We start from the raw sequence: 26048 nt of genomic DNA, 5'->3' as shown, positions 1-26048 counted from the left end.
GAATGAAAGTCTAAGAAATGTCTGAGGTAGACTTGGAGGGAGGATGTGAAAGGTGTGTTTAAGTAGGAGGATTAGACATTCATGTATGTATGTTAGACATTTCATGTAGAACCTTGTGATAATCTGGTGATGCATTGGGGGGTGGTACATTCATGGTTAAGACTGTTTTGACTAGATTCATGAGATAGGGAGGCTACAAGTTACAAGTCAGAACCCTCTCCATTTGAAAGTCTTCTCAATCATGAAAGTTTGTCAGGTACAGAATAATTATCATCTGATAATATTAGAAGTGACCCATCATTTTGGTGTACAGTTAGCAGAATGTGGTCATGTTCTCACCACTTCATTCTTTGTCTTTGTTTCTTGCTTTTAAACTAAATTATATAAATTTGCATAATTTTTTCTACAGAAACTAGACTTGTCAGACGAAGATGCTCGGGATCACTTCCGCTCCAAGTTTGACGAGGCGTTGTCCAATGCTTGGAAGACATCTGTAAATTGGGCTTTTCATTCAGTGGCGAAAAATAACCGTTGAATTGGCCAAAGTCCAGTTCTTAATTTGTTAATTATATTTGTTTACAAATTTTATTTATAAACTTGTTGAACTAAACAACAAGAATAAATTTGCTCCATTATAAGGAGTGGGCCATTACTACTGGAAATTAGTGGTGGAACCATGCTTTCACAGTAGATTCAGTATCTTCAATTTAAAGGCCAAAATTTTTATTAATCAAATTACATAGTTGTATGTAAAAGTTGTGTATATTTCTGTTAGCTTAATTATAAATGTTAAATACAAGAATTACTACTGTATCATGTCTCAGTAAGTGTAAAACTAATTACTTGGTAATGAAGTTTATACTTGAGGAAAGGTAATGCAATTTTCTCACCTATAAATTTTTAGCCTATTGTCACAAATATATTTAAAAGTTATTTCATATGGTATAGTGTCTGCAAACATTATTAAGTGTTATAAATATGCTCTAGTAGATTTACATAGCTCATTTTATGTACAAAGTTTTTCATTATATTTTTTTGTCATTAGCTCTCACAGAGTATGTACAGTAGTTCATTACCACTTTCAACATTTCTCATCATTCATATTACTTTCGAATAGAAGAAAGTCATTATTTCTCTAGTTCAAATGCGGTTTGTCTTAAGTGACAATCCTTGTACAGTGCAGCAAGAGAGCACGATTGTATCAGCCTCACGTTCGTACTGCGTGTGCATAATCTGTTTATATGGCTTTTGGGTTAATTGTTCTATTCTAGCTAGGTTGAGAGAGTATTCATACACTGCCTAAGAGTGTAGCTATAACAGAATTGAACATAATATTTTTGTTTGGGGTCTGATGATCCATCTAGGAATACAATCTTTCTAATATTACTTTTCACTGGTATTGGACCTCACTTGTAGCTCAGTATGTTTCTCTATGCCTTCTCTTTTACCTAGCTGAGAAGCCCATTTTTGTTTTAAAGCTGTGCTCTGACTATCCCAGCAAATAAACAACCATCATTTCTAGTTAACATCTCTCTCTATTTCTCTCTCAACATAGAAAACTCCCAGGCTGGTATTAGTGTGTTTACAATCTGCATCCTGGACTGTACCTGGAGTCTGCAGCAGGCCTACATGCTCCTCAAAACTGGTTGAAGAGGATAGATACAGGTTTTGCAGATCACATACATCCCTTGCAAGGGTGTTCCTTTCCTAGACAATATTTCCTGGTACTATGATCTACATTGTTGCCATTATTGCCATTGGCAGCAATGTACATAGATCAGAGCTAGGACACAAAAAAAAAAAATTCTATCAAACCACAAATTGTGTTCCTGGTCATCTTCCCACCACTGTTGGGTAAGGAAAACTACACCCACATTTATGACTCATACAGACACCACATGAAGGAACACCCAGAAATTACCAGGTTTCATATCAGTTTACCATGTGTTAATAGAAAGTTTTCATGTGACATTGCAGGACAACCATCCCTGTATCGCCTGTCAAGTACATGTATGTGCCAACAATAGTTTGTTTACCTCTTATGCGTTGCCACAAAACAGTGTTTAGTATAAGGATTTTGTGATTACTGAGACCTGTTATTCTGTGGATTATTCAGCAGAAAGGAATGTCCTTTTTTTTTTTTCTCTTTCATTGGTACAGATTGTCAAGTTAGCACCAATCAGTGGTGGGGTTTTGAAAGGTACTTTCCTTTCAAGGGCTCTTGATCCAAAGAATTAGAACTACCCTCTCTTTGGACTGACTGTAAATAGCCTCCAGTTCCTAAGGTCCTGTATAACCCCAACTTGTTTAGTGCTCCCCATGGAATAAAATTGGTAGTGTATTAAATACAATGCGTCAGTATATTCCACCTTCCTGGCTGACCCTTGGCATGATTCATTAAATGAACATGTCTTTTCAGTCCTAGATTATAGATTGGTAGACAGCAACTGCCCAGGGAGGTACTACCGTCCTGCCAAGTGAGTGTGAAACAGAAGCCTGCAATTGTTTTACGTGATGGTGGAATTTCTGGTGTCTTTTTTCTGACTTATAAACATCCAAGATTTCAGGTACATCTTGCTACTTGTACTTAAACTTAGGTAACATTACACATGCACAGACAAGCATATACATACACATGCCCCTCTGGGTTTTCTTCTATTTTCTTACTAGTTCTTGTTCTTGTTTATTTCCTCTTATCTCCATAGGGAAGTGGAACAGAATTCTTCCTCTGTGAGCCATGCGTGTCATAAGAGGCGACTAAAATGCTAGGAGCATGGAGCTAGTAACCCCTTCTGTATACAGTGCCTGCAAAAAAATCTATACATTAACAAAAAAATGCAACTTACTGTATGTACATGTATTTTATTTTCACTTTTTAGCTTCCAACTAGTACTTGGTCATGTTACCCTTGTTCTTTGTCACCATCTGAAGTCGCCTGGGCATCGAAGTGGCGAGGGTGGAGAAGAAGGAGGCGTCCATGTTGATCCAAAGCTTCTTCAGTGCCTCCTTCATGTCCAAGATGTTGGTGGGTCAGGCTTTTGCAATCTCATTTTTCATCACATGCTAGGCATTCTCGATAGGATTTAGGTCAGGTGAATTGCCTGGCCACTCCAAAACACTGATATTATTGTCCGCGAGGAACTTTTTCATTGCTTTTGACTTATGGGCAGGGGCACCATCATGCATTAAAAAAATCACACTCGTGAATGTTCCAAGATGGTAGCACATGGTCCCTAAACACCTCAATATAATTACTTCCCTTTATTGTAATGTTCTTAGGAAGAAAGTATAGTCCACCCCTGCCCTTATAATCACTAAAAGCACCCTAGACCATAACACTGTCAGGGTGCTTCACTATCTTCGCGACGTACCACGGGTCATAACAGGATACATCACAGGGATGACAGACGGTCTTGGAGCTGCTCCTGAAAGTACTCTCGTCGCTGAACATCACCTGCCACTGGTCTCAGGTCCAATCCTTGTACTTCTTGCAGAACTGAAGCCGTTTCTTCATGGCCTCGATTAGCATGGGCTTCTTGGTGGCACATCGAGCAGGCATTGTCAGGTCCTTTTGCAGTTGGTGCTGAATATTTCGCACCGTGACATCCTTCAGGAGTGAGAATGTTTTATGTTTTTTCTTGAGGTCTATGGCTGTTATGGCAGGATCTGATAACACTTCCCTCTTCAGGATCTTGTCTGTGGGAAGAGAAGTCTTTCTGGGGGCCTCAGAGCCCACTTTCCTGGGTGGTACAGAGTGAGGCTGCTGCTTTCTTGAGGTTGTAAATTGCCATCCTCGTCACCTTCAGGTCTGCAGCTATGCATATCACAGACATGCCTTGCTCTAAGAGGGTGAGTGCACAGGTCTTCTCTGCAATTGAAAGTTTAGTTTGACACATTCTGACCACTTGGAGTGGAGATATAGCGTGGCAAAGTTCGTGGTCAAGTGAAAAAAAAGGGGCACTGAGGAACGACGTAGCAGGCCTCCTTCCTCACCAAACTCTGGCAGAGCACTGAAATGTATGCACCAAAATCTCGTTCATAGATTGTTTATTGCATTTGAAATGTATAGATTTTTTTTGTGGGCACTGTATATTACTAAATTTAAAAGGAGAAACTTTCATTTTTCCCTTTGGGCCATCCTTCCTTGGTGGGATACAGCCGGTTTGTTGAAAGAAAGAATAAGTCTTTTCATTTCAGTCTCATAGCAACTACAAATAGTGCTGCAAACACATCTCCCCAAAGCCAGCTATGCATGTATAGTGAAATATTCAAATGATTGTCATCCTGGATTCCCACCCTTGGATGTATGGAGGTGTCATTGAGGATTAAAGAATTGTTTACCTGGTATATACAATTCATTGATATGAAATTAATGACTTTTAAATATTTAATTATGTTTTAGACCTAGCATTCAGTAATGTAAATACAAATTACATTAATAAATATTGATATTCAAAAAAATACTTATACAATACATACAGTCGGCATGGAAAGTTATGATGCCGGCTGCAGGACAAACTTTTGATCATTGAACAGATGGTTGAGGTATGGACTTTCTAGAAATCTTGGGAACAACTTGGGCACCAGTTGCAAGTGGGGCCATGAAGCTTCAAGAATAGCCTTACCTGCCTTTGGGTTGAACTCTGCACAGTGTTCAATGAAGCTCACATAATGGCATATTGGAGGGATAATAATGTTAGAAGAGGACAGTGTTTTGTTCTAACATTATTATTGATCACATACACCATCATCTGAGCTTCATTGAACATAGTACATAGTACAATGCAAAGGCGAATGAACCCGCTTTTGAAGCTGCATGGCCCCACTTCCAATTAGTGTACAAAAACCAACACTTCAATCACCTATTGCCATGCATTTCATTGATCAAAAGTTGTTCCTGCAGCCAGCAGCATAACTTTCCATGCACACTGCATACATGGTGTCACAATGGCAGCGATGACATGCAGCTTTTTTTGGCCTGTATGTGCTGTACCTTGGCATCATTCACCTGGCCAGTTCAGAAATATTTATGGTCTCTTTGCTTTAATTGGACTTCAGTCGTCCCTTCTGCATATGGTGAAAGGGTTTTTTTTTTCCAGGTAGATAGGTTGCCAAACTAGACTGAAGGTTCTTTTCCAGTTTTGGTGGCATAAACTGTGATGTGCTGTTTACAGATTAGATGCCCCTAAAATTACACAAATTATTCTTCTTCGGTCAGATGCCATGTGTGATTGGTGACCAAAATGCTACTGCAACATATTTATCGTACATTTGATAGCCTTATCACGCCTGATGGCTAGTGAATGAAACAGGTGTTTGACTGCAACCATTGTGGGCACAGCTGACTAAGTCTTACGACTGCAAACTCAATGTAGACTGTCCTGTCTATTAAAGCAAACTGACCTTGCTGAAAGTTCCACTGTTAACATAAGCCTCACTGCTTTCATTGACAGAAACAAACCTGTTGCATCAACTTTGATTTCCAGTAACCTTGCACACACCTATTTGCAACACTGTATGACCCACAGATTTTGTGCATGTTTTGAATATAATAAGGGAAATGGAAGGCAGGAGGAGGAATATTGAGCTAAACGTGGTAGTTAAGATGAATACTGGGTTAAGGAGAGTTAATACTGGAGAAGTTGTATTCCTGAATAATTCTTTGATGCACAGGAAGTAATGATTTATACTTCAAACTTATGTCTGTTGATTTAGAAATTTTTATTTAATTGTGCAGACAAAATTGATTGACAAAGAAACTGTAAATCATTATTTGTACGTTGTCTAGAACAGACTGTTTTTAATGTTTCATAGGAGTGATTGATATATTGTTATAAAATGAGTGTAGTAATTGAGATACACTTCTGATTTTATCATGTTGCCAGTTTAGTAGCTGTAGCCATTACCTGTGTTGCATAATGCCTGTGATAGATTTTATTCTTTAAATTACTTTTTTATAAAAAATTTTCAGAGCTGCTCAACTCTTAATTTAATTAACACTGGTAAACTGGGTTTATGCTTCAAAAGTTCATGTGGATTATTTCGCTTTTTCTTGTTACCCAGGTATTTACCATAATACCTCTGGAAAATTAAAACCTATTGGCTGACTACACAAGGGTCATTACTAAGGCTACATGTAACCTGGACACCACCAGTCAAGGACACTTGAAACCCTAAAATAGGGATTAAATTAAATTCTCAGCATATATACACAGAGATACACACACCTTAGTATCTGCATCATTCACCACTGGAAAATTAAAACTTGACATATATGGCAGAGAGAGATTTTCAGGTACTGTTACTTGGTTTAACTTTGATCATTATATATTTTATTTAATATGCAGCAAGTGTCTTGACAGTTCTTTGTGTAAAGTTTTACTTTTGATTTCTTTGTATTTTAGTATATTTTATTACTGAGTTAAATTTCTCATGGTAATGCAGTTGTTCTAGGTAGTAGGTTGGTAGACAGCAACCACCCAGGGAGGTACTACTGTCCTGCCAAATGAGTGTAAAATGAAAGCCTGTAATTGTTTTACATGATGGTAGGATTGCTGGTGTCTTTTTCTGTCTCATAAATATGCACGATTTCAGGTACATCTTGCTACTTCTACTTACACTTAGATCACACTACACATGCATGTACAAGCATAACTCACGAAATTGTAATGACATAATTTCAAACAAACCATACCACGGGCAGGGATAGAACCCGCAATCAGAGAGTCTCAAAACTCCAGACTGTCGCGTTAGCCACTGGACCAGCTAGCGACAGTCTGGAGTTTTGAGACTCTGATCACGGGTTCTATCCCTGCCCGTGGTATGGTTTGTTTGCAATCGTGTCATTACGATTTCGTGAGTCATGTTGACAGCTTTGAGGGGACATGAGCTAGAGTTCGTCACGGCCACGCTAGCTGGAGATTCGTCTGTAAAAACTTGCATTTGTGGTCACAGTGGTGCCTATGCTAACTTTCCTATGGTGTAGAAATATACCTAGTTGGAAGAAGCTTATTGTGGCTAGCTGGTCCAGTGGCTAACACGACAGTCTGGAGTTTTGAAACTCTCTGATCATGGGTTCTATCCCTGCCCGTGGTATGGTTTATGTACAAGCATATATACACACCCCTCTGTTTTTTTTTCTGTTTTCTTACTAGTTCTTTGTTCTTGTTTATTTCCTCTTATCTCCACGGGGAAGTGGAATAGAATTCTTCCTCTGTAAGCCATACATGTCGTAAGATCAACTAAAATGCCAAGAGCAGGGGAGGCTAGTAACCCCATCTCCTGTATATGTACATTACTAAAATTAAAAAGAGAAACTTTCATTTTTCTTTTTGGGCCACCCTGCTTTGCTGGGATGCAGCCAGTTTGTTGAAAGAGGAATTCAATTGTCAGTCTTAGTACAGTATATTCATATTCTTTATTCCCATTGATATTTTCAGACAAGCACAACTTGAATATTTATTGACAGAAAATCGTACCAGAAAATAAGTCACAAATTTACATTTTATTAGTTATTTTTTTTTTTTATTATCACACTGGCCGATTCCCACCAAGGCAGGGTGGCCCAAAAAAGAAAAACTTTCACCATCATTCACTCCATCACTGTCTTGCCAGAAGGGTGCTTTACACTACAGTTTTTAAACTGCAACATTAACACCCCTCCTTCAGAGTGCAGGCATTGTACTTCCCATCTCCAGGACTCAAGTCCGGCCTGCCGGTTTCCCTGAATCCCTTCATAAATGTTACTTTGCTCACACTCCAACAGCACGTCAAGTATTAAAAACCATTTGTCTCCATTCACTCCTATCAAACATGCTCACGCATGCCTGCTGGAAGTCCAAACCCCTCGCACACAAAACCTCCTTTACCCCCTCCCTCCAACCTTTCCTAGGCCGACCCCTACCCCGCCTTCCTTCCACTACAGACTGATACACTCTTGAAGTCATTCTGTTTCGCTCCATTCTCTCTACATGTCCGAACCACCTCAACAACCCTTCCTCAGCCCTCTGGACAACAGTTTTGGTAATCCCGCACCTCCTCCTAACTTCCAAACTACGAATTCTCTGCATTATATTCACACCACACATAGTTTTTTCTATTTGATATGGCAAGTGCCTGATAAAGCTAATGATCCTGGTCATTTTTTTTTTAAGTCATTTTTTTCACCCAGCTAGGTGGATTCAAGAATTTGTTTAAAATAATTAGCATTAAAGAAATTGGCTTCTTTGAATTGTTTATAAAGCTCTTTTTTTATTATAATTCTGTATAGTCCTGCACTGCTAAATTATACACTAAATATACCCAAATTCATTTTTATAACTTCAATTCTCCAGTGCTTTTTTTTTTCACTAAACCTTGATTTTTTTCAGATTGCTCTTAAGTTTAAATACTGTTTTCTGAGAGGAAGTTGCATGCACAGTTCCAGGGAATGGCTGTGCAGTCAACCCATCACCACTTATTGCTGCCTCAGGATCATAATTCTACACTTGCATGCTGGTGACTCGTACATAACACATTAAAAAGTGTGTGTGTACACAAGATACATATGTGGAGGATTAGTTACAAGTCATAATTGTAAACGTGCATTGCGTTTTTCCATATTTACTTGGAATTCCAACCTATAACAATGATTTGTTTATCTGCAGTCGTAATTTAATACATGATGTATGCTGGTGACTGATAATTAACAAAATGAGTAAAACAGATTATACAAAATTTGCAAATGGAAGTAGTGTTAGAGCCAAGTTGAGCATTGGGTTGAAGGGCTTGGTCTGCCCCAGTGTGACAATGCTACAAGTCACACTTGGTTTTGCTCTCATTCATTTAATATAAAAAAAGATGACCAGGATTTAAAAATTACTACAGAGGATATTAACAGTCTTGAGTGAGCAAGTAAACAAGAGAAAGTTGTTGAGAGATCAAGCTTTCACATGGAATGGACTAAAACATGTAAGCCCTGTCACAAATGCATAATTTTATAATAAATTCCCATGCCTTACTACCCTATATATGAAACTGTCTCAAACACTTCAAAAAATTGGAAGGGGAAATAGTGTATGCACTGTCAGCTTAATCTACCTGCAGCCACTTAGTTTGAAAGATTTACATGTTCAAGAGATGGAAAGACCAGCAATCTTACAAAAGGACTAAATGTTAAATAGACCTCATTTCACACTTGTGGCAGAAGCTGCACTTTCTTGAGTGGTTGCTGTCTGACAACCATCTAATTGCTATCTACAGTAAAAGTTAATGAGCCTCCAATTCTAAGTGTTCTGATTAACAGGGACTATTACAGAGTTTCCACATTCTCTAGCCTATCCTAGATTAAATATTAATCACATGTTTATATGTAAATACAGAAAAAAATTGGAAGCCAATAAAGACTATAGGCATTGGTGAGTATTTTTGTCAAAAGTTATTTGTTTAGTATGTCCTAGCAACATTTATAAGCAGGCTCCCTGGCCCTTTCCCCTCACACATAGGCTACCCCTCACAGACCTCTGCCTCAGAGTCAACCAAGCTAACCAGATGGGCAGACGTGACAGGCTGGGCTCCTCCATGCTTACAATAGAACACCTCTATAACAGTCTAGTTGTTTCCTTGGTACTATCGCTCCTAAAAATTCCCATAACATTCTTTACATAAAGTATATTTTTGTGTATTGCAGATTTGGAAGTTTCTGAAAGTGTCAGTTTAGTAGTGCTCAACTGTACTTTGATAAATATTTCATGGAACAAAAATCAATCGTGTAACTACAGAATTTCACTGTTTATGAGGCACAAAGTATGGCAATATAAATAAATAAAATTATTACAGGCTAAAGACCCTTCAAGGGAAGTTTTTGATGCTGGTGGAGGCTCTTTGATCCAAGGGATTAGGCATCTTCCCATTCCCTCAGAAGTTATGATCCCTAAGGGTATAGCCCGTTCTCCATAAATGTAATAATACAGGGTAAAGAAAGGTGGGTAATAGTGTATGACTATTATATCTTTATGATATTTGTTGAACCTTACTTTGAATCTCTGTTCACTGCCAATGCACAGTTCCTACTTGTAAATCTTCACCTCCTTGTGTAAGACATCTTCCCTTTGATCAGCAGGGTAAGGAGTTAAAACAAAAATTGCTAGATAAGTTAAATTATAATAAAAGTTACATGTTTGAGATACCATTTTATCACTGGATAAAATTTGGGCTATCTTTCAAAAAAGTATTTATAAGACCATATGAGTTTTCAAATCTGTAATAGATTAGATACTGAATATAATTTTGTTTTATAAGTTTCAGTATATCTCTCTTACTTCACTTTTAGGCTGAACTAGCTTTATAAAACCACACACACACACACATACCAGTGTTATATAAAACAAATACTTTATAAAGTCAGTACATGACACAAAATGGTTCTATAAAGCTGATTCAGAGTACTGTATGTTGTAATTTGCTGCATGAACTGGAATGGTGCTGTTATGTGGTCTTCCTTTTGCACTAGACTTGTATTTACAGGTTTGCATTTCCTTTAAATCCCCATATTTGAATATTTAATATTCCTCTATAATTGAAAACAAATGATTTAGGTATTGCAGCCCTGTGGCAACACACTTATCATGCACACCATAATCAAGAGAGTGAATCTGAACCACGGTCATGTGACACTGTGGTGCTAGTCACTTACTTTCTTGGTTTTTAATTAGTCAACTTTCCACAGTTATTATTCTTAAAAGCATATGTCTGTGTTTATTGTGATAACTCCATTTATGAGACTTATCAATGCAAACTATTGAAACAATGTACATGATTGTTACTGGGTATATATTCTTAGTTTTTTCAATTAGCTATTATTATTATTACTACTACTACTACTTAGAGGATATGGAAAGGCAGTCTGTTATGTTTTTAATTACTTTTTCATATGGAAAAAGGTCTGTCTATGCTTAAAATGACTGAAGAGATTAAAAGAATTTTAATGTTTATTTTCTACTTGTTAGCAGAATACAGATTTCATTTATTCTTATTCTTTAATCTAAATGAATGTATATGGTGAAGATGTATACTATAGTACCTATAATTAGAAAGAATTATTTGGCTATTTTCCAATATTATTGAGAGACATGTGCAACAATTAGGTATATTTAACATCGAGATAGTTTACCTGCTCTGCAGGCTTTTTCAGTCAGATACAAAGATGAAATATTGGAGATAGCAGAAATATTGAAGTGATCTCAACATTTCTTAGAGTAAGGGACTGATCCTCTCCACTGCTTCCAATAATTAAGTCACCTTTGCATTAGACTAAAGAAGCTTGCACAGCAGGCAGAAAGCTTCAGAGAGATACCTAAATGTTGCAAGTGTCTTACTCTACTTGTTGGTATTGTATACCATTAATATAATACCCATTATTATTAGATGTTCATACATTTTTTTCCCTTTTTTTAATGTACCTGTTTAATCATCTTTGATTTTTTAAATGGTTGAAAGAATCCAAATATTCATATAAATTCATATGTAATATTGAAAATTATGCTGTTTAAACTGTTAATAAAAATTATGAAATAAACAAAAATCGGTCATTTTACACACGTTATTGATTCTGATGCACAAAAATTAAAATCACTGGACTGAGATATTACGTCCATGCATACTTTATATTTTGGACTATCTTAATGAAATAAATTAAAAGAATACTTAAATATTCTATAATGTGTCATATTACTCTACATTTCCCCTCATAGGAGGTGCTTTAATGCTAGTGAGGGGCTCTTGATTTAGGGAATTGGATCTGACTTCTTCCCTGGATCAAACCAGTTTGTCTGTCAAGGCATTATATGACTCTTATAGGTTTAGCAATTCTCTCCACTCCCTTCTCCCACCCCAATAAAATTAATACTGTACACTACTCTGAAGAGGAAATTGTAAACCACTTCTGTATATAACTATATATACAGAAGTGGTTTATACACACTACCAGGCACAATTGGGTTCGATCAGCAGCAGAAAAAGGTAGCACAAATTCCTGAATCAAGGTCCCCTAGGTTTGTGCAGAATTGTTAAAATTCAGTTAATTATATTCATGAAGTGGCAAAACTATAAGGGCATTTTAATGCTGTGCATGGTGTGGAGGACGACATTATTAGACAATATGGTCACATATCATGTAGCAAAAAAAAAATATGCATCTCCAGCAAAGGTGATTCTTCCTTCAAAAAGGTACCTTAATGTTGAAGGGCTCTTGATCCAAGGACTTCATTACTTTCCCCTTTCACTGTATGACCTCTATGGGCTTGGTGCTTCCCTATTTAAAAATAATGCTAATATAATTAGGAAAGCACTGAACTTTCATGGGTCATGCAACACTCAGGTCATTTCTCTGAATCACAAGCCCCTCACCGACATCAAGGCACCTTGAGAGGTATTAACCCTTAAACTGTCCAAATGTAGATCTATGTTTGCAAGCGTAGCACTCAGACCTTGATTTTCTCCATAAGAGAATGTTAAAAAAAAAGTAGATCTACATTCGGAGCGCTACACGAGCAAACGTAGATCTACGCTTCGACACTTTAAGGGTTAATATAGACTAGCAAATGACCAGAATACTATGGCTCCTCTGCAGACCAAATTGAAATATTTCCTCCTTTAAACTGTTACTTTTCAATAATGCTTGTGTTTCAAAAGTATATTAAATGTTCAATTCAGTGAATAACAGAAATTGTAACAGACAATTCTCTAACCAACAGTTTTCAGTAAGTCTAGGGTTCACTGCACATCCAAATAAACAATTCTAATGTTCTTGTTTGGATACTACTTATATATTTTGAAACTTACACTTCTCTTCCTCTCTAGGTAATTTTGCTTATGATAAAATGTATTCTGCATGAAGCTAAATACTCTACTCTCAAGCAAGTGATGTCTTCAGGAAGAGTCATTTAAGAGCTCAGTACCAAAAGCTGAAGAGAGTTTTGCCTGGTGCTCTAAACTGAGGTTTAACTTTGATTGAAGCTGTTTGACCATCTCTCCTGTCTCTTGGTGTCCAGCATCCAGTCCATACATAGCTACACTCTGTGAAGGAAATTTCTGTATAATGACAAGAAATACTCTAGAAGGTGGAGATTTTTCTGTTTTCTCTGAAATTATTAATTGTCCTCCCTAACTACATTGGCTAACGATGGTTTTGGTTTACATTTAATAATGTGTGCCCAAACGTAGATCTACGTTTTTTCAACATTTGAATGTAAAAAAAACGTAATCTTCTCTTTGCTTTTTTACATTTGAAAATGTGTAAAAAAAAACTTTGATCTACGTTTTTTTTTATTGAAAATACGTAAAAAAACATAGATCTACTTTTGGAGCACTATGCATGTGAACATAGATCTGTTTGGACAGTTTAAGGGTTAAGGATGCTGAATTCAAATCTAAAGTTAATTTTACTCCAACAAATACAGTTTCTGTGAAACAGAACAATTTTGCCAAGACTTAGCCATCATGGAGAAAAGATATCATGGAAACCTGATGATCAGTTTAATGGCTGACTACTGTTGGACACTGGTGTGTGAAAGCAATACTGAACACAGACAAAAAAGCCTGAAAATAGTGATGTAATTGCTAGGGTGTTGGGGAGAGGGGTGGGATTGCATTATAGGGAATCAAGTACAGTTACTTTTTGCTGTTGATACTGTACTTATGGGAGATTCTAAAGAAAAGTTGCAAAGGTTAGTGAAAGAGTTTGGGAGGGTGTGTAAAGGTAGAAAGTTGAAAGTGAGCATAAATAAGAGTAAGGTGACGAGGGTATCAAACGATTTAAAGAAAAATTTGATATCACATTGGAGAGAAGGAGTATGGAAGAAGTGAATGTTTTCAGATATTTGGGAGTTGACTTGTCAACGGATGGGTTTATGAAGGATGAGGTTAACCGTAGAAATGATGAAGGAAAAAAGGTGAGTAGTGCGTTGAGGTATCTGTGGAGACATAAAACGTTATCTATGGAGGCAAAGAAGGGAATGTGTGGAAGTATAGTGGTACCAACACTCTTAAATGGGTGTGAAGCTTGAGTTGTAAGTGCTGCAGCGAGGAGGCAGCGGGAGGCAGTGGAGATGTCCTGTCTAAGAGCAATATGTGGTGTAAATATTATACAGAGAATTCGGAGTGTGAAAATTAGGAGGAAGTGTGGAGTTGCTAAAAGTATTAGTCAGAGGGCTGAAGAGGGGTTGTTGAGGTGGTTTGGTCATTTAGAGAGAATGGATCAAAGTAGAATGACTTAGAGAGTGTATAAATTTGTAGGGGAGGGAAGGAGGGGTAGGGGTCATCCTCGAAAAGGTTGGAGGGAAGGGGTAAAGGAGGTTTTGTGGGCGAGGGGTTTGGGCTTCCAGCAAGCGTGTGTGAGCGTGTTAGGAGTGAATGGAGACGAATGGTTTTTGGAGCATGACAAGCTGTTGGAGTGTGAGCAGGGTAATATTTAGTGAAGGATTTAGGGAAACCGGTTAGCCAGACTTGAGCCCTGGAAATGGGAAGTAAAATGCCTGCACTTTCGAGGAGGGGTTTGGGATATTGACAGTTTGGAGGGACTTGTAAACTGTCATATCTGAGTGCCTCTGCAAAAACAGTGATTATGTATGAGTGAGGTGAAAGTGTTGAATGATGAAAGTATTTTCCTTTTGGGGATTTTTTCTTTTTGGGTCACCCTGCCTCAGTGGGAGATGGCCGACTTGAAAAAAAAAAAAAAAAAAAAAATGTTTGTATGACTATGGAAATTTTTTTTTTTTTTTTGTTATACACAGCAGACTGACTCCTGCCTCAGTGGGAGATGGCTGACTTAAAAAAAAAAAAAAAAGTATGTATGACTATGGAAATTTAATTGTTTTTGTTATACACAGCAGACATCACAAATATTTATGTGAACAGAAAAAATAAATGCAGATAATGAAAACACTTAACATAAAATAACTTTTTAAAAATAAAATACTGAAAATTTCATGGGTTACTCACCTACACTAGTATTTACTAGTATTTTGTATTATTATAATCAAAACCAAGAGTTAAGCCCACAAGGGTCATACGGCACAGTATTTTGTAGGATTACCCTTACTCTTGATGCATTCCTTAACCCTTAAACTGTCCAAATGTAGATCTACATTTTATTTTTCCTGCCTCTAAATTTGGCACAATTGGCCTGAGATGCCTGGTCAATATAGAATGGGTCTTAAGACTCAGTAAGCACAGTATTAAAAAAATCTGAGACCACTCAGTAGCTTGTGGGAGCACCAGTTCAATTGAGCACCAGCTAGAGCAAATAGCATGGCAAACACCAGGGATTCACTGATATGATATTGTATTAACATTCCCCTTTTAAGAGGAAAGTGATGCCGACCCAGAGTTTAGTGGCTTTAAGATGGATGTGGCCACAAGCGGTCAAGAAAATATCAAAAACCTCAGTAATAACCCATGGGCAACATTGTGCAACATCCTTTCATTTTTGATACCACTGGCAGTGTCATCCTGCCAGAATGTCCTATAACCTATGCCTTAAGAGAAACGATTCTGGAACATGTGTAATACATATTCAGCAGACCGGTTGGCTGGCTGACTGACTTTGGCTGTCTCTCTCTCTATATCTGTCTCTGTCTATCTCTGTCTGTCTGTCTCTTTATGTCTCTCGCTCACAGGTACACATAAGTACAGTTATCATACATAGTGTAAATTACCTATGGGGCTTACTACTATATAGAAAGCCCCTTGTTATGACTCACGAAATCGTAATGACATGATTGCAAACAAACCATGCCACGGGCGGGGATAGAACCCACGATCAGAGAGTCTCAGAACTCCAGACCGTCGTGTTAGCCACTGGACCAGCCCGTGGTATGGTTTGTTTGCAATCGTGTCATTACGATTTCTTGAGTCATGTTAACGGCTTTGAGGTGACTTGAGCTAAAGTTTGTCACAGCCACACTAGCTGGAGATTCGTCTGTAAAAACTTGCATTTGTGGTCACAGTGGTGTTTATGCTAACCTTCCTATGGTGTAGAAATATACCTAGTTGGATGAATCTTATTGTGGCTAGCTGGTCCAGTGGCTAACGCGACGGTCTGGAGTTCTGGGACTCTCTGATCGTGGGTTCTATCCCCGCCCATGGTATGGTTTGGCCCCTTGTTATGCTGAGCATTTTGGGCAAATTAGGTCAGTTTTGTCTCAGGATGCGATCCACACCAGTTGACTAACACCCAGGTACCCATTTTATACTGATGGGTGAACATGGACGGCAGGTGTCTTATGGAAATACGTCCGAAACGTTTTCCAGCCATGCCAGACGAGAATCGAACTCCAGACCTCAGTGTGTGAGCTGAATGCGCTAGTTATCAAGCTAGGCATAATAAGCGTGACTGGCAAGTAATACACACAGGAATCAAATGTGATGACTCTGCATTGTGTGTAATACCTGCTGGTTCATGAGCCACTCTCTCAGACAGAGACAAGCAGACAGAAAGACAGACATACACAGGCAGACAGACACACACACAGGGAGACAGAAAGACAGACACATAGGCAGACAAAAACAAAGACACACAGGCAGACAGATAAGCAGACAGAGCTAGACAGAAACAAAGACAGACAGACATGTTTATGTGCAACAGTGAAAACAAAGCCAGGGTTCCCTGGAGCAGTGCATGATCATCAAGTGTCATTCCACTGCTGCACTGTCAGCAGTGGAGTGACACTCGTCTTACACTGTGCTTCAAGGAGTTTCATATATACTCCAGCATGTCTAAAACATTGCTGGAACCTATAAATACTTTGTATATATTTCTAGACAATAGTAAATGACCAAGGCAGATGAAAATGTTCACCTTTTGGTGTGTTTCTGACTATCTGAGTACTATTTAAGTACCTAATATTGGTGTCAGAACAAAGATTGGTTATGAAATCACAAGTACTACTATAAATTGCAATTGTCAGAACATAAAAAATATATAAATTAAAATAAAAATGAGAAAAGGTATATCAGCAACACTTCTGCAAGCGACAGGACTCCATGTTGCTGTCAGGTGAGCATCCAGCACCAACTTTGCAGGCTTATATCCTGGTAAGTACATACTGGTCCTAAAAAAAATTTTTTTTGGTCTTATTACACAGAAAATTGCCTTTAATTTAAAAAAAAAAAAAAAAAATATTCAGAGCACTGGCCATGAAAACGTAGATCTATGATTGGACAGTTTAAGGATTAAGTCTCCCAGGCACTGCTAAGATTAAATTATGGAGAATAGGAAAGTCAATACTCTCCCACACTTGCTTAAAAGCACTTCAGAGTTTGAGGACAAAAGAAAAGTCCTGCCACAAAGTTGATGCTTAATAAAGTTCCAAATGTTCTCTACTGGATTTAAGTCTAGTGAGTTAATCAGGCCAGTCTTGCATAAGAGAGTTGCTGTGGCACTTCTCAAAAAAGTCTGGCAAATATCATACTAAAAACTAAATACGTACTGCCCTTTATCACTGAAGCATTCTTTTCCAGTATCACTAACTCCCCTAACCCATGATGGTTAACCCTTTCACTGTCGAGACCCCTGCTCACAAACTTGCTCTCAGTGTCGAAGAATTTAAAAAAAAAAAAATTTTCTTATGAAATGATGGAGAAAACTTACAGAATTACACTCTCATGGAGTTAGCAGTCTCAGCGATATATACGCATCAGCGATTTTGCCCAATTTGAGCCCTATTTTCAGCCAATTCCAGTGTTCCAGTCTACCAAACTTGTAGCTATTTAGCTAGAAATCCATTTGTTCTATCGAATGAGTACGAGAAACTGCCCATTTACCAATTTCAACTACCCAATAAAGTGATCAGATATTGGCAATTTGGCCAATTTCACACAAATTTCAAAAGATACCAATTTCAAAATAGGGTCCAGAATAAACAATGCAGACATTCCTGGCACCAAAATAAAAATTTTTCTGTTCATTAGTCATGTCTCCAGGCCCCTCTTATATTGCTCTTGCTTTCTCTTTTTAATTTTTATTCACACAAAAAATAGAAGATTTACTGTTATGCAGACTACTGCATTATTGTAATAATTGTATAAATAATGTCAACCCATTCATGCCTGTATATTAGACTGGCCAGTTGGACATGTACTGGACGGTGACGTCATTTGTTTACTCTTGAACATCGGCAAAAATCGAACATTTCCAGTACTTTGAGCTCAATTTCAAGGTACTTTTCATTGTGAAACCAATCAAAATCATCTCTATTTCTGTAATATATCTTCAGTTTTATCAAATGAGACCAAGAAAATGAGAATACAACCATAAATTCCATACAAAAATACACCTCAAAATTGGCGTTTTAAACCAATCACACGGTCAGTTTTTTTTTCTCTCATTATGCACTGTGTGCTGCAGGATTTCTTTTATACTGCACACATTAACCATGCAGACCCATTCACTCACATGTAGGTCTACCAGCTTTCTCCTGTTAGATTTGAAGCCGCTAGAATTTCGGCGTAATACTATGGCACCAACACTGGCTTGCAAGCCGTAGTACTACGGCACCAACAGTGAATGGGTTAAAGCACCCCCAGGCCATGAGGGAGGCAGTGTGCTTTCACTTTAGCTGTGTATTTAGAAGCAAAATGACCTGACTTTGGTTTCCTCCACACACGTTCGTAACTTCCACCTGTTACACAAAAAGTGACTTCATCACTCCAAACCATTGACTTCCACTCTTCCTCATCCAATTTAATGTAATTCTTACAAAAAACTTTCAGTTGGCTATTCCCTTAACAGTGAGAATTGGCTTGTGCACAGCCCTGAAATTACAATACTCCCAACTTATTATGCAAATGGCATTGTGCTGTCCTGTCACCAGACTTTTCTAGTAATTGGAATTTAATTCTGTAACTTATGTGCAGTTAATGTAGGATCATTCTCCATTTGTCCTTTAACAACTTTGGATGTCCTATGACTAACAGACTTCTTCCTCCTTGATCTCTGTTTAACCCTTAAATGGTCCAAACGTATATATACGTTTTTTCAACATCTGAAAGTATGTAAAAAAATGTAGATCTTCTTTTTAGTTTTACATTTGAAAACGTGTAAAAAAAAAACTTTTACCTACATTTTTTTGTTGTTATATTTGAAAAGATGTAAAAAAAAAGTAGATCTACTTTTGTAGCACTACGAATTTGAACGTCGATCTCTTTGGACCGTTTAAGGGTTAATGGCTGGAATGTCTCACCCATTTTTGTACAGTTCTTATTATCACACCCTCACAAGCAGCAATTTTACTAATTTTTTACCTGCCTTATGCAATGCCAATATAGCTACTAGTTAATCATGTATAATCTACAGGCCATGTGCCATTATCACAAATAATTGCCAAAAAAATTTTGTAAAATAAATACAGTGGTCCCTTGAGTTACGATGGACTTGAGGTATTTAAGAGGTAAACAAAATGAAGTAAAAAACTTACCACACATGTTTCAGCATCTTCCTTTTCAATAGCAGCATTATTCAATATTTGTAAGGCATTAACTGGTATATAGCCTAGTATCTTATGGGCATTAGTAGTTGCTTCCTTCATCACAATCAAAGATTTATCATACTCTCCACACTGAACTAAGGTAGTTAATAAATCACCAATCATCAGGCCGTTCCATGAAACCTGAGAAAAGTATGTTATAGGTATTCATTTGGTTTAAATTAAATAATATATTTCATTAACATAATGGCAATGAATCCATATACAGGCACAATAAAATAAGTATTAATAATTATTGTCACCCTGCCTCGGTGGGAGAGGGCCGACTTGTTGAAAAAAAAAAAAAAAAAAAATTATTGTAGATATGGTTTTATAGCATTGAGAGACTGAAGTAGGTATCCATCTCTTACTCCAGTATAGCACAAGAAAAATTGCAAACTCATGGATGGCAAATTTACAAAGAGCTTCATAAATTTAATAAAGATATTGGCATTTCAGACCCCTCATGGCCCTTTATACCCAGACAGATATATAGAACATTCTAAATTTTTGGATTGTAATGTAAATGAATCATCTAAAAGACATGTATATGTTACATATAATGAATATTACAAGTTGAAGATCTGAAAGTAAAACTTGCAGATAATAATGTACCATAAGCCTGTACTTGTATTTAGGAGCAAAGCTCACATGTCAAGATATTTAATACAAAATTACAGCATAAGATCAGGAAAGTGTAAGAGGGATAATTCCTATTGTATATCATAGTGAACACTCAATCTGTGAGTGTTTAAAATGCAGTGTTGCTGGTCATTTGTTTTTATTAACATCGTGGGAGGCGAGTGGGTGGGGTGTTTTGCAGGTATGCAGTCTCCATATAATTTTTGTAAAATTCAATATTTGATTTACATAGAATGTTTTGGAAATCAGTTTTCGTGGAATACATCCTCCCCCATAAATCATGGAAAAGGGGGGCTTACTATACAGTAGACCATTATATTACACAGATTTATCTGACACATTTTGGTTATTACACTACTAAAAAATTGCAGCATAATTTTATACAACACTTCATAAAATTAACTTAACACGGTTCAGTTTCTGGGAGGGGAAAAAATTTGGAGTGTCACCTGTGGGATATTTCCCTAGCTCCAGCAGCCGCCTTGCTGTGGGTGAGACCACTGTCTCCATGGGGAAGACATACCACCATCCCCTGCCACCCCCGTCCCAACCTTCCGTTCATGCGGGTCTAGGAGCCAGCTGTGTGTGTGGATTGTGTTTTGATATTTTAATTGCCATATCTTGTATCTGCCAAGCAATCATGGCACCCAGTAGGCACACAAGTGTTGCTGAAAGTGGCAAGAAAAGGGTTAAGTGTTTAAGTCTTGGAGTTACTGATTGACTTGACTGACTTAAATGACTTACTGACTGACTTGACTGACTGACTGACTGACTGACTGACTGACTGACTAAACTGACTGACTTGACTGACTTACTGACTGACTTGACTTACTGAATTAAAGTTAGACTTTTTCGCTGAAGAGAACCCTGACAAATCTAGAAGCAGTGCTCTGAAATGGGTTCTAGAGCAGCTGATGCCTTACCATCAGCTGTATAATGTACTGCAAGGTAAAATAACCCCGAAATCCATTACAGAATTTATGCACACTCCAGTACAACCATCAACTTCAGTACCAGAACCTCTACCATCCACCTCAGCCCAGTAGGACCACAGCGTAACTCTCCACTCTCTTCACAATTATTGACAAATACCAGCACCCACAGCTTAAGGTAAGAAATACTATTATTTCTGTTGCATTTGTAGTTTTAAGCAGTAAAATCAGCATAATGCATCAAGACAATGAACAAAAATTACATATTCACTTTTATTTTTGTAAGATCTGGAAGTCTAAAAAAAAAAAAACTGTTTGGCTTTTTTTGGGCTCCCAGGAATGTAACCCTATTTTTACCATAAGGTCTATAGTTTATCTAACACGGATTTATCTAACACGGCATTTTCAGGAACGTAACCACAGTGTAATATGCTTAAGGGTCTACTGTATATTCAAAATTCAAATTCACATCCAAAGCTTTGAAAGATCATCAATATAATATCTGTTTTGAAAGTAAAATGTCATTAAATATTATGCAAACAGTTGTTACCTTATTATGTCTGGTCTCATCTTGTTCCTGTACTCTTGTCCATACATCCCAAGCAATGGTTGCCAGCTGCTTGGTAAGCTGTTTATTTTCCTCTGATGGCTGATACTTGGTAAGCACTGACAATACAAGTGAAAGGAGACGATCTCGAGATGTGTGTTCAAATACTATCATGTCTGACCACAGCTGGGGTAAATACTCGAAGGCCTCATGAGTGCTTATTGCCTTCATCACTTCCTGTGAGGAAATTTTTAATATATGTTCAAATCATTATATAAAAGAAATGTTTACAGCTATTTCCCACCAAAAGTCTATTGCTATATGACCCATACAGGTTCAATGTATATTTCTGATTTTTTTTTTTAACAAACTGGCTGTATCCCACTGAGGCAGGGTGGCCCAAAAAGAAAAACAAAAGTTTCTCTTTTTAAATTTAGTAATTTATGCAGGAGAATGGGTTACTAGCCCCTTGTGCCTGGCATTTTAGTTAACTCTTACAACACGCATGGCTTACAGAGGAAGAATCCTGTTTCACTTCCCCATGGAGATAAGAGGAAATAAACAAGAATAAGAACTAGCAAGAAAATAGAAGAAAACCCAGAGGGGTGTGTATATATATGCTTGTACATGCATGTGTAGTGTGACCTAAGTGTAAGTAGAAGTAGCAAAACGTACCTGAAATGTTGCAAGTTTACGAGACAGAAAAAAGACACCAGCAATCCTACCATCGTGTAAAACAATTACAGGCTTTTGTTTTATACTCACTTGGCAGGCCAGCAGTACCTCTCTGGGCAGTTGCTGTCTACCAACCTACTACCTGGGATTATTTTTATTATTTACCAATAATAATAATAGAGTTTTAGGGGCTTGAGTATTCAGTAGGCTTGAGTGAGTGTGTTATACAGGAGTGAATGGAGACTAGTGGTTTTTAATGGATGTGCTGTTGGAGTGTGAGCAACATAACATTATGAAAGAATTTAAGGGAAACCAGCTAGACGGCTTCAGTCCCGGAGGTGGAAAGGGCAGTGCTTGCACTCTGAAGGAGGGTAGGGATGAGGATGTTGTATTTGGAGGGTAATCTGAACTGTGATGTCAGCACTCTTCTGACAACACAGTAACCGAATGAATGATGGTGAATGTGTTACTTTCGGTTATACTGCCCTGGCAGATGGTTGCTGAGGTAAAACATAAAATGAAAATAACAATAATAATAATAATAATAATACACTACAATGGACCCCTGGTTTTCGTTCGATGTGGAAATCGTACAATTCGGATTTCGAGCACTTTTTCCAACGAAATTTTCCCCCGGGTTTCATACGTCCGCTCAGAAATCGTCCATATCAGATGTGTCCACCCGCCCAGGATGCCGCTTCTCACACATACCACACTCAGTCTGGTAGTTGAGGTAGCAATACTCCACACGTTCATCCATTGTTTTGTGCTTGTGAAATAAGCCACCATGGGGCCAAAAAAAGTTCAGAGTGCCAGCCCCTTGGTAAAGGTGAGAAACATGATAGAATTCAAGAAAGAACTCATAGAATGAGCTGCAAAGTTTCATGGAGAAATATCACTACCTTTGAAGAGGGTGGTAGTGATTGTGGTAGAGGGTGGTAGTGATTGTGGTAGAGGGTGGTAGTGATGGTGGTAGTGATGGTGGTAGAGGGTGGTAGTGATGGTGGTAGAGGGTGGTAGTGATGGTGGTAGAGGGTGGTAGTGATGGTGGTAGAGGGTTGCAGAGGGTGGTAGTGGTTGTGATGGTGGCAGAGGGTGGTAGTGATGGTGGCAGAGGGTGGTAGTGATGGTGGTAGAGGGTGGTAGTGGGTGTGATGGTGGTAGAGGGTGGTAGTGTTGTGATGGTGGTAGAGCATGGTAGTGGTTGTGATGGTGGTAGAGGGTGGCAGTGATGGTGGTAGAGGGTGGTTGTGATTGCGGTAGAGGGTGGTAGTGATGGCAAACAATCGAAGATGTTGAGAAGTTGTTGTTGGTGTGGATCAACGAAAAACAGTTAGCGGAAGATAGTGTTGTGGAGGCGATAATTTGTGAAAAGGCAAGGCAGTTGCATGCGGATCTCATAAAGAATATGCCAACAAGAGTCTTCAAAAAAGGTAAAACTGATTTCAATGTTCATTTATCCATTAAAATTAGTACGTACTTTATATTTATTTCTCATTATTTTTTCTATAGTTATTCTCTATAAAATGTATTTTTTGTTAACATTTTTGGGTGTCTGGAACAGATTAATTGGATTTACATTATTTCTCGTGGGAAATATTACTTCGGTTTTTGTCCATTTCGGATTTCCGCCGGCGTTATGGAATGTATTAATGACGAAAGCAGGGTATTACTGCATACTGTAATTAATAATGGGAATATTTTTTTTATCACACAGTGTATCCCTCACTGGAGTAGGGTTACCCCAGAAAAAGGAAGCACTTTCACAATTACTCATTCAGTAGCTATCTTGCCAGAAGCATGCACTCATCACGATTCAAATGACCTGATATATCTGGCTCAATCCCCTCTGCTATGTAGCTCATATTAACCAGAAACAATACTAGTTCTAATACCAATCCTTACAAAACCCCACACGCTACTCTTCCACATTCTGACATCTCTTCCTGGATAATCACTCTGCTTCTTGCCCAAGGTACTCTTTGATCCATCAGTGTGCATTATCTTCTCTTCCTGTTTACACCTCAACTTTTTGTTCCAGTCTCTTTTGGGGTGCAGAATCAAATGCCTTCTTGGAATCTAATAAAATGCAACCCACCCAGTCCTCTCCCTGGATAGAGGGTTATACAATATCGTGTACATATATTCATGGAAAGCGGTAAACCCATAAGGTAAAAAGTAGTGTAGGGAGTACCCAAGAAGGTTTAGTAGGCATGTGTGATAGTAGTATTGTAGTAGTATTAAGAGGGGCAAGGAAACAGGCTAGCAGAACTTGAGTTTTGGAGGACACGGTGCACAACTGGTGTAGCTGGGATTATGTAACAAGATGAAAGTAAATGAAGTGCTGTAACAAAAGGAAACCACTTCAAAACATAAATATTCAGCAGTTCTTATTTACCTCCATAACCCCAGGCTCTGGGGTATAAATATGAGGCACCAAATCATTGTATATTTCCATGAAGTCCTCAATAATCAGCGTTGAACAGGCCAATGCAAAATAGTGACGACTGCGAAGAGAAAAATATGCTTTATACTGACTTACAACTTAAAAAAAAAAGTTTTCTACAAAGCTTACAAATTTTAAAGAAATATATCTTCTTCTTTCAACAAACCGGCCATATCCCACCAAAGTAGGGTCGCCCAAAAAGAAAAACGAAAGTTTCTCTTTTTAAAATTAGTAATGTATACAGAAGAAGGGGTTACTAGACCTTTGCTCCCGGCATTTTAATCACCTCTTACGACACGCATGGCTTAAGGAGGAAGAATTCTGTTCCACTTTCCCATGAAGAAATATATATATTTACAAAATTTGTTAGTTCAATGATCTTATTTAAAAAATACTGAAGACAACATAAATTCAATAATATCAATACAAGAGACCAAGTCATTGATCTGTCCACATGTGAAATTTACTTACTAGTAAATGGACTCTTTAAAAGAGTCTCCAATTAAACAATAATTGTTTCCAGTGTGTAGCAACTTATCTACGCGCTGGGCCACTTCCAGGCTCTGAAAAAATAATTGACTATGGAAATGAGGAAACTTGTAATAGAGAAGTAAGCACATAAGAAGAAATATAGAATGGTTTTAAAATTTAGAGAATGCATATTTCAAATACAGCCTCTCCTCATTTTGCAACATACTGGTTTACCGATGACTTAGACTTATGATGGGCTCTCTGACCAGTATGTGTACCTAAATAATGTATATTAGAGCTGATTTCCTCTGTTCTGTTTATTACAATATACAATGGTACCTCGACTTATGAGTTTAATTCGTTCTGTGACTGAGCTCGTAACTCAGTTTGCTCGTATATCAAATCAATTTTCCTCATTGAAATTAACTGAAATGCTGTTAATCTGTTCCAGCCCCAAAAAAAACACCCCAATTTTTTGGTTACGGGTTTTTAAATAAGGACCACCTTCACTACTCCACCCACCACCATCTCTACTACACCCACCACCATCTCTACTCCACCCACCATTATCACTATTCCATCCACCACTCTCACTATGCCACCCACCACCTTCACTACTCCACCCACCACCATATCTGCTCCACCCACCATTATCACTACTCCATCCACCACCATCACTACTCCATCCACCACCATCTCTACTCCACCCACCACCTTCACTACTCCCCTCATCACCATCTCTACTACACCCACCACCCTTACTGCTCCACCCACCACCACATCTACTCCACCCACCATTATCACTACTCCATCCACCACCCTCACTACTCCACCCA

The 26048-nt window shown here is 38.0% G+C and overlaps 2 protein-coding genes across 11 annotated transcripts in view; one reads left to right on the top strand and one right to left on the bottom strand.

Moving 5' to 3' along the window:
* The window catches only part of Pi3K92E (phosphatidylinositol 3-kinase 92E), a 149920-nt gene extending 145688 nt beyond the window's left edge, over positions 1 to 4232 (top strand). For all 10 annotated transcript variants that reach the window (XM_070098909.1, XM_070098906.1, XM_070098908.1 and 7 more), the window contains one exon: positions 410 to 4232. In XM_070098909.1, coding sequence (XP_069955010.1) covers positions 410 to 535 — 126 coding nt within the window. In that variant the 3' untranslated portion in view covers positions 536 to 4232. The remainder of the gene's footprint in view (positions 1 to 409) is intronic.
* Positions 4233 to 10949: 6717 nt separating this feature from the next.
* The window catches only part of LOC128700594 (small ribosomal subunit protein mS39), a 63684-nt gene continuing 48585 nt past the window's right edge, over positions 10950 to 26048 (bottom strand). Inside the window, exons 10-14 of the mRNA XM_070098917.1 lie at positions 25213 to 25304; positions 24694 to 24802; positions 21624 to 21857; positions 19452 to 19643; positions 10950 to 13053 (exon numbers count right to left, since the gene is read on the bottom strand). Coding sequence (XP_069955018.1) covers positions 12907 to 13053; positions 19452 to 19643; positions 21624 to 21857; positions 24694 to 24802; positions 25213 to 25304 — 774 coding nt within the window. The 3' untranslated portion in view covers positions 10950 to 12906. The remainder of the gene's footprint in view (positions 13054 to 19451; positions 19644 to 21623; positions 21858 to 24693; positions 24803 to 25212; positions 25305 to 26048) is intronic.

This window comes from Cherax quadricarinatus, chromosome 65, assembly GCF_038502225.1.
Source record: "Cherax quadricarinatus isolate ZL_2023a chromosome 65, ASM3850222v1, whole genome shotgun sequence".
NCBI lineage: Eukaryota > Metazoa > Arthropoda > Malacostraca > Decapoda > Parastacidae > Cherax > Cherax quadricarinatus.
The sequence above is the reverse complement of the archived record's forward strand: the minus strand, read 5'-3'. Positions and strand labels throughout refer to the sequence as shown.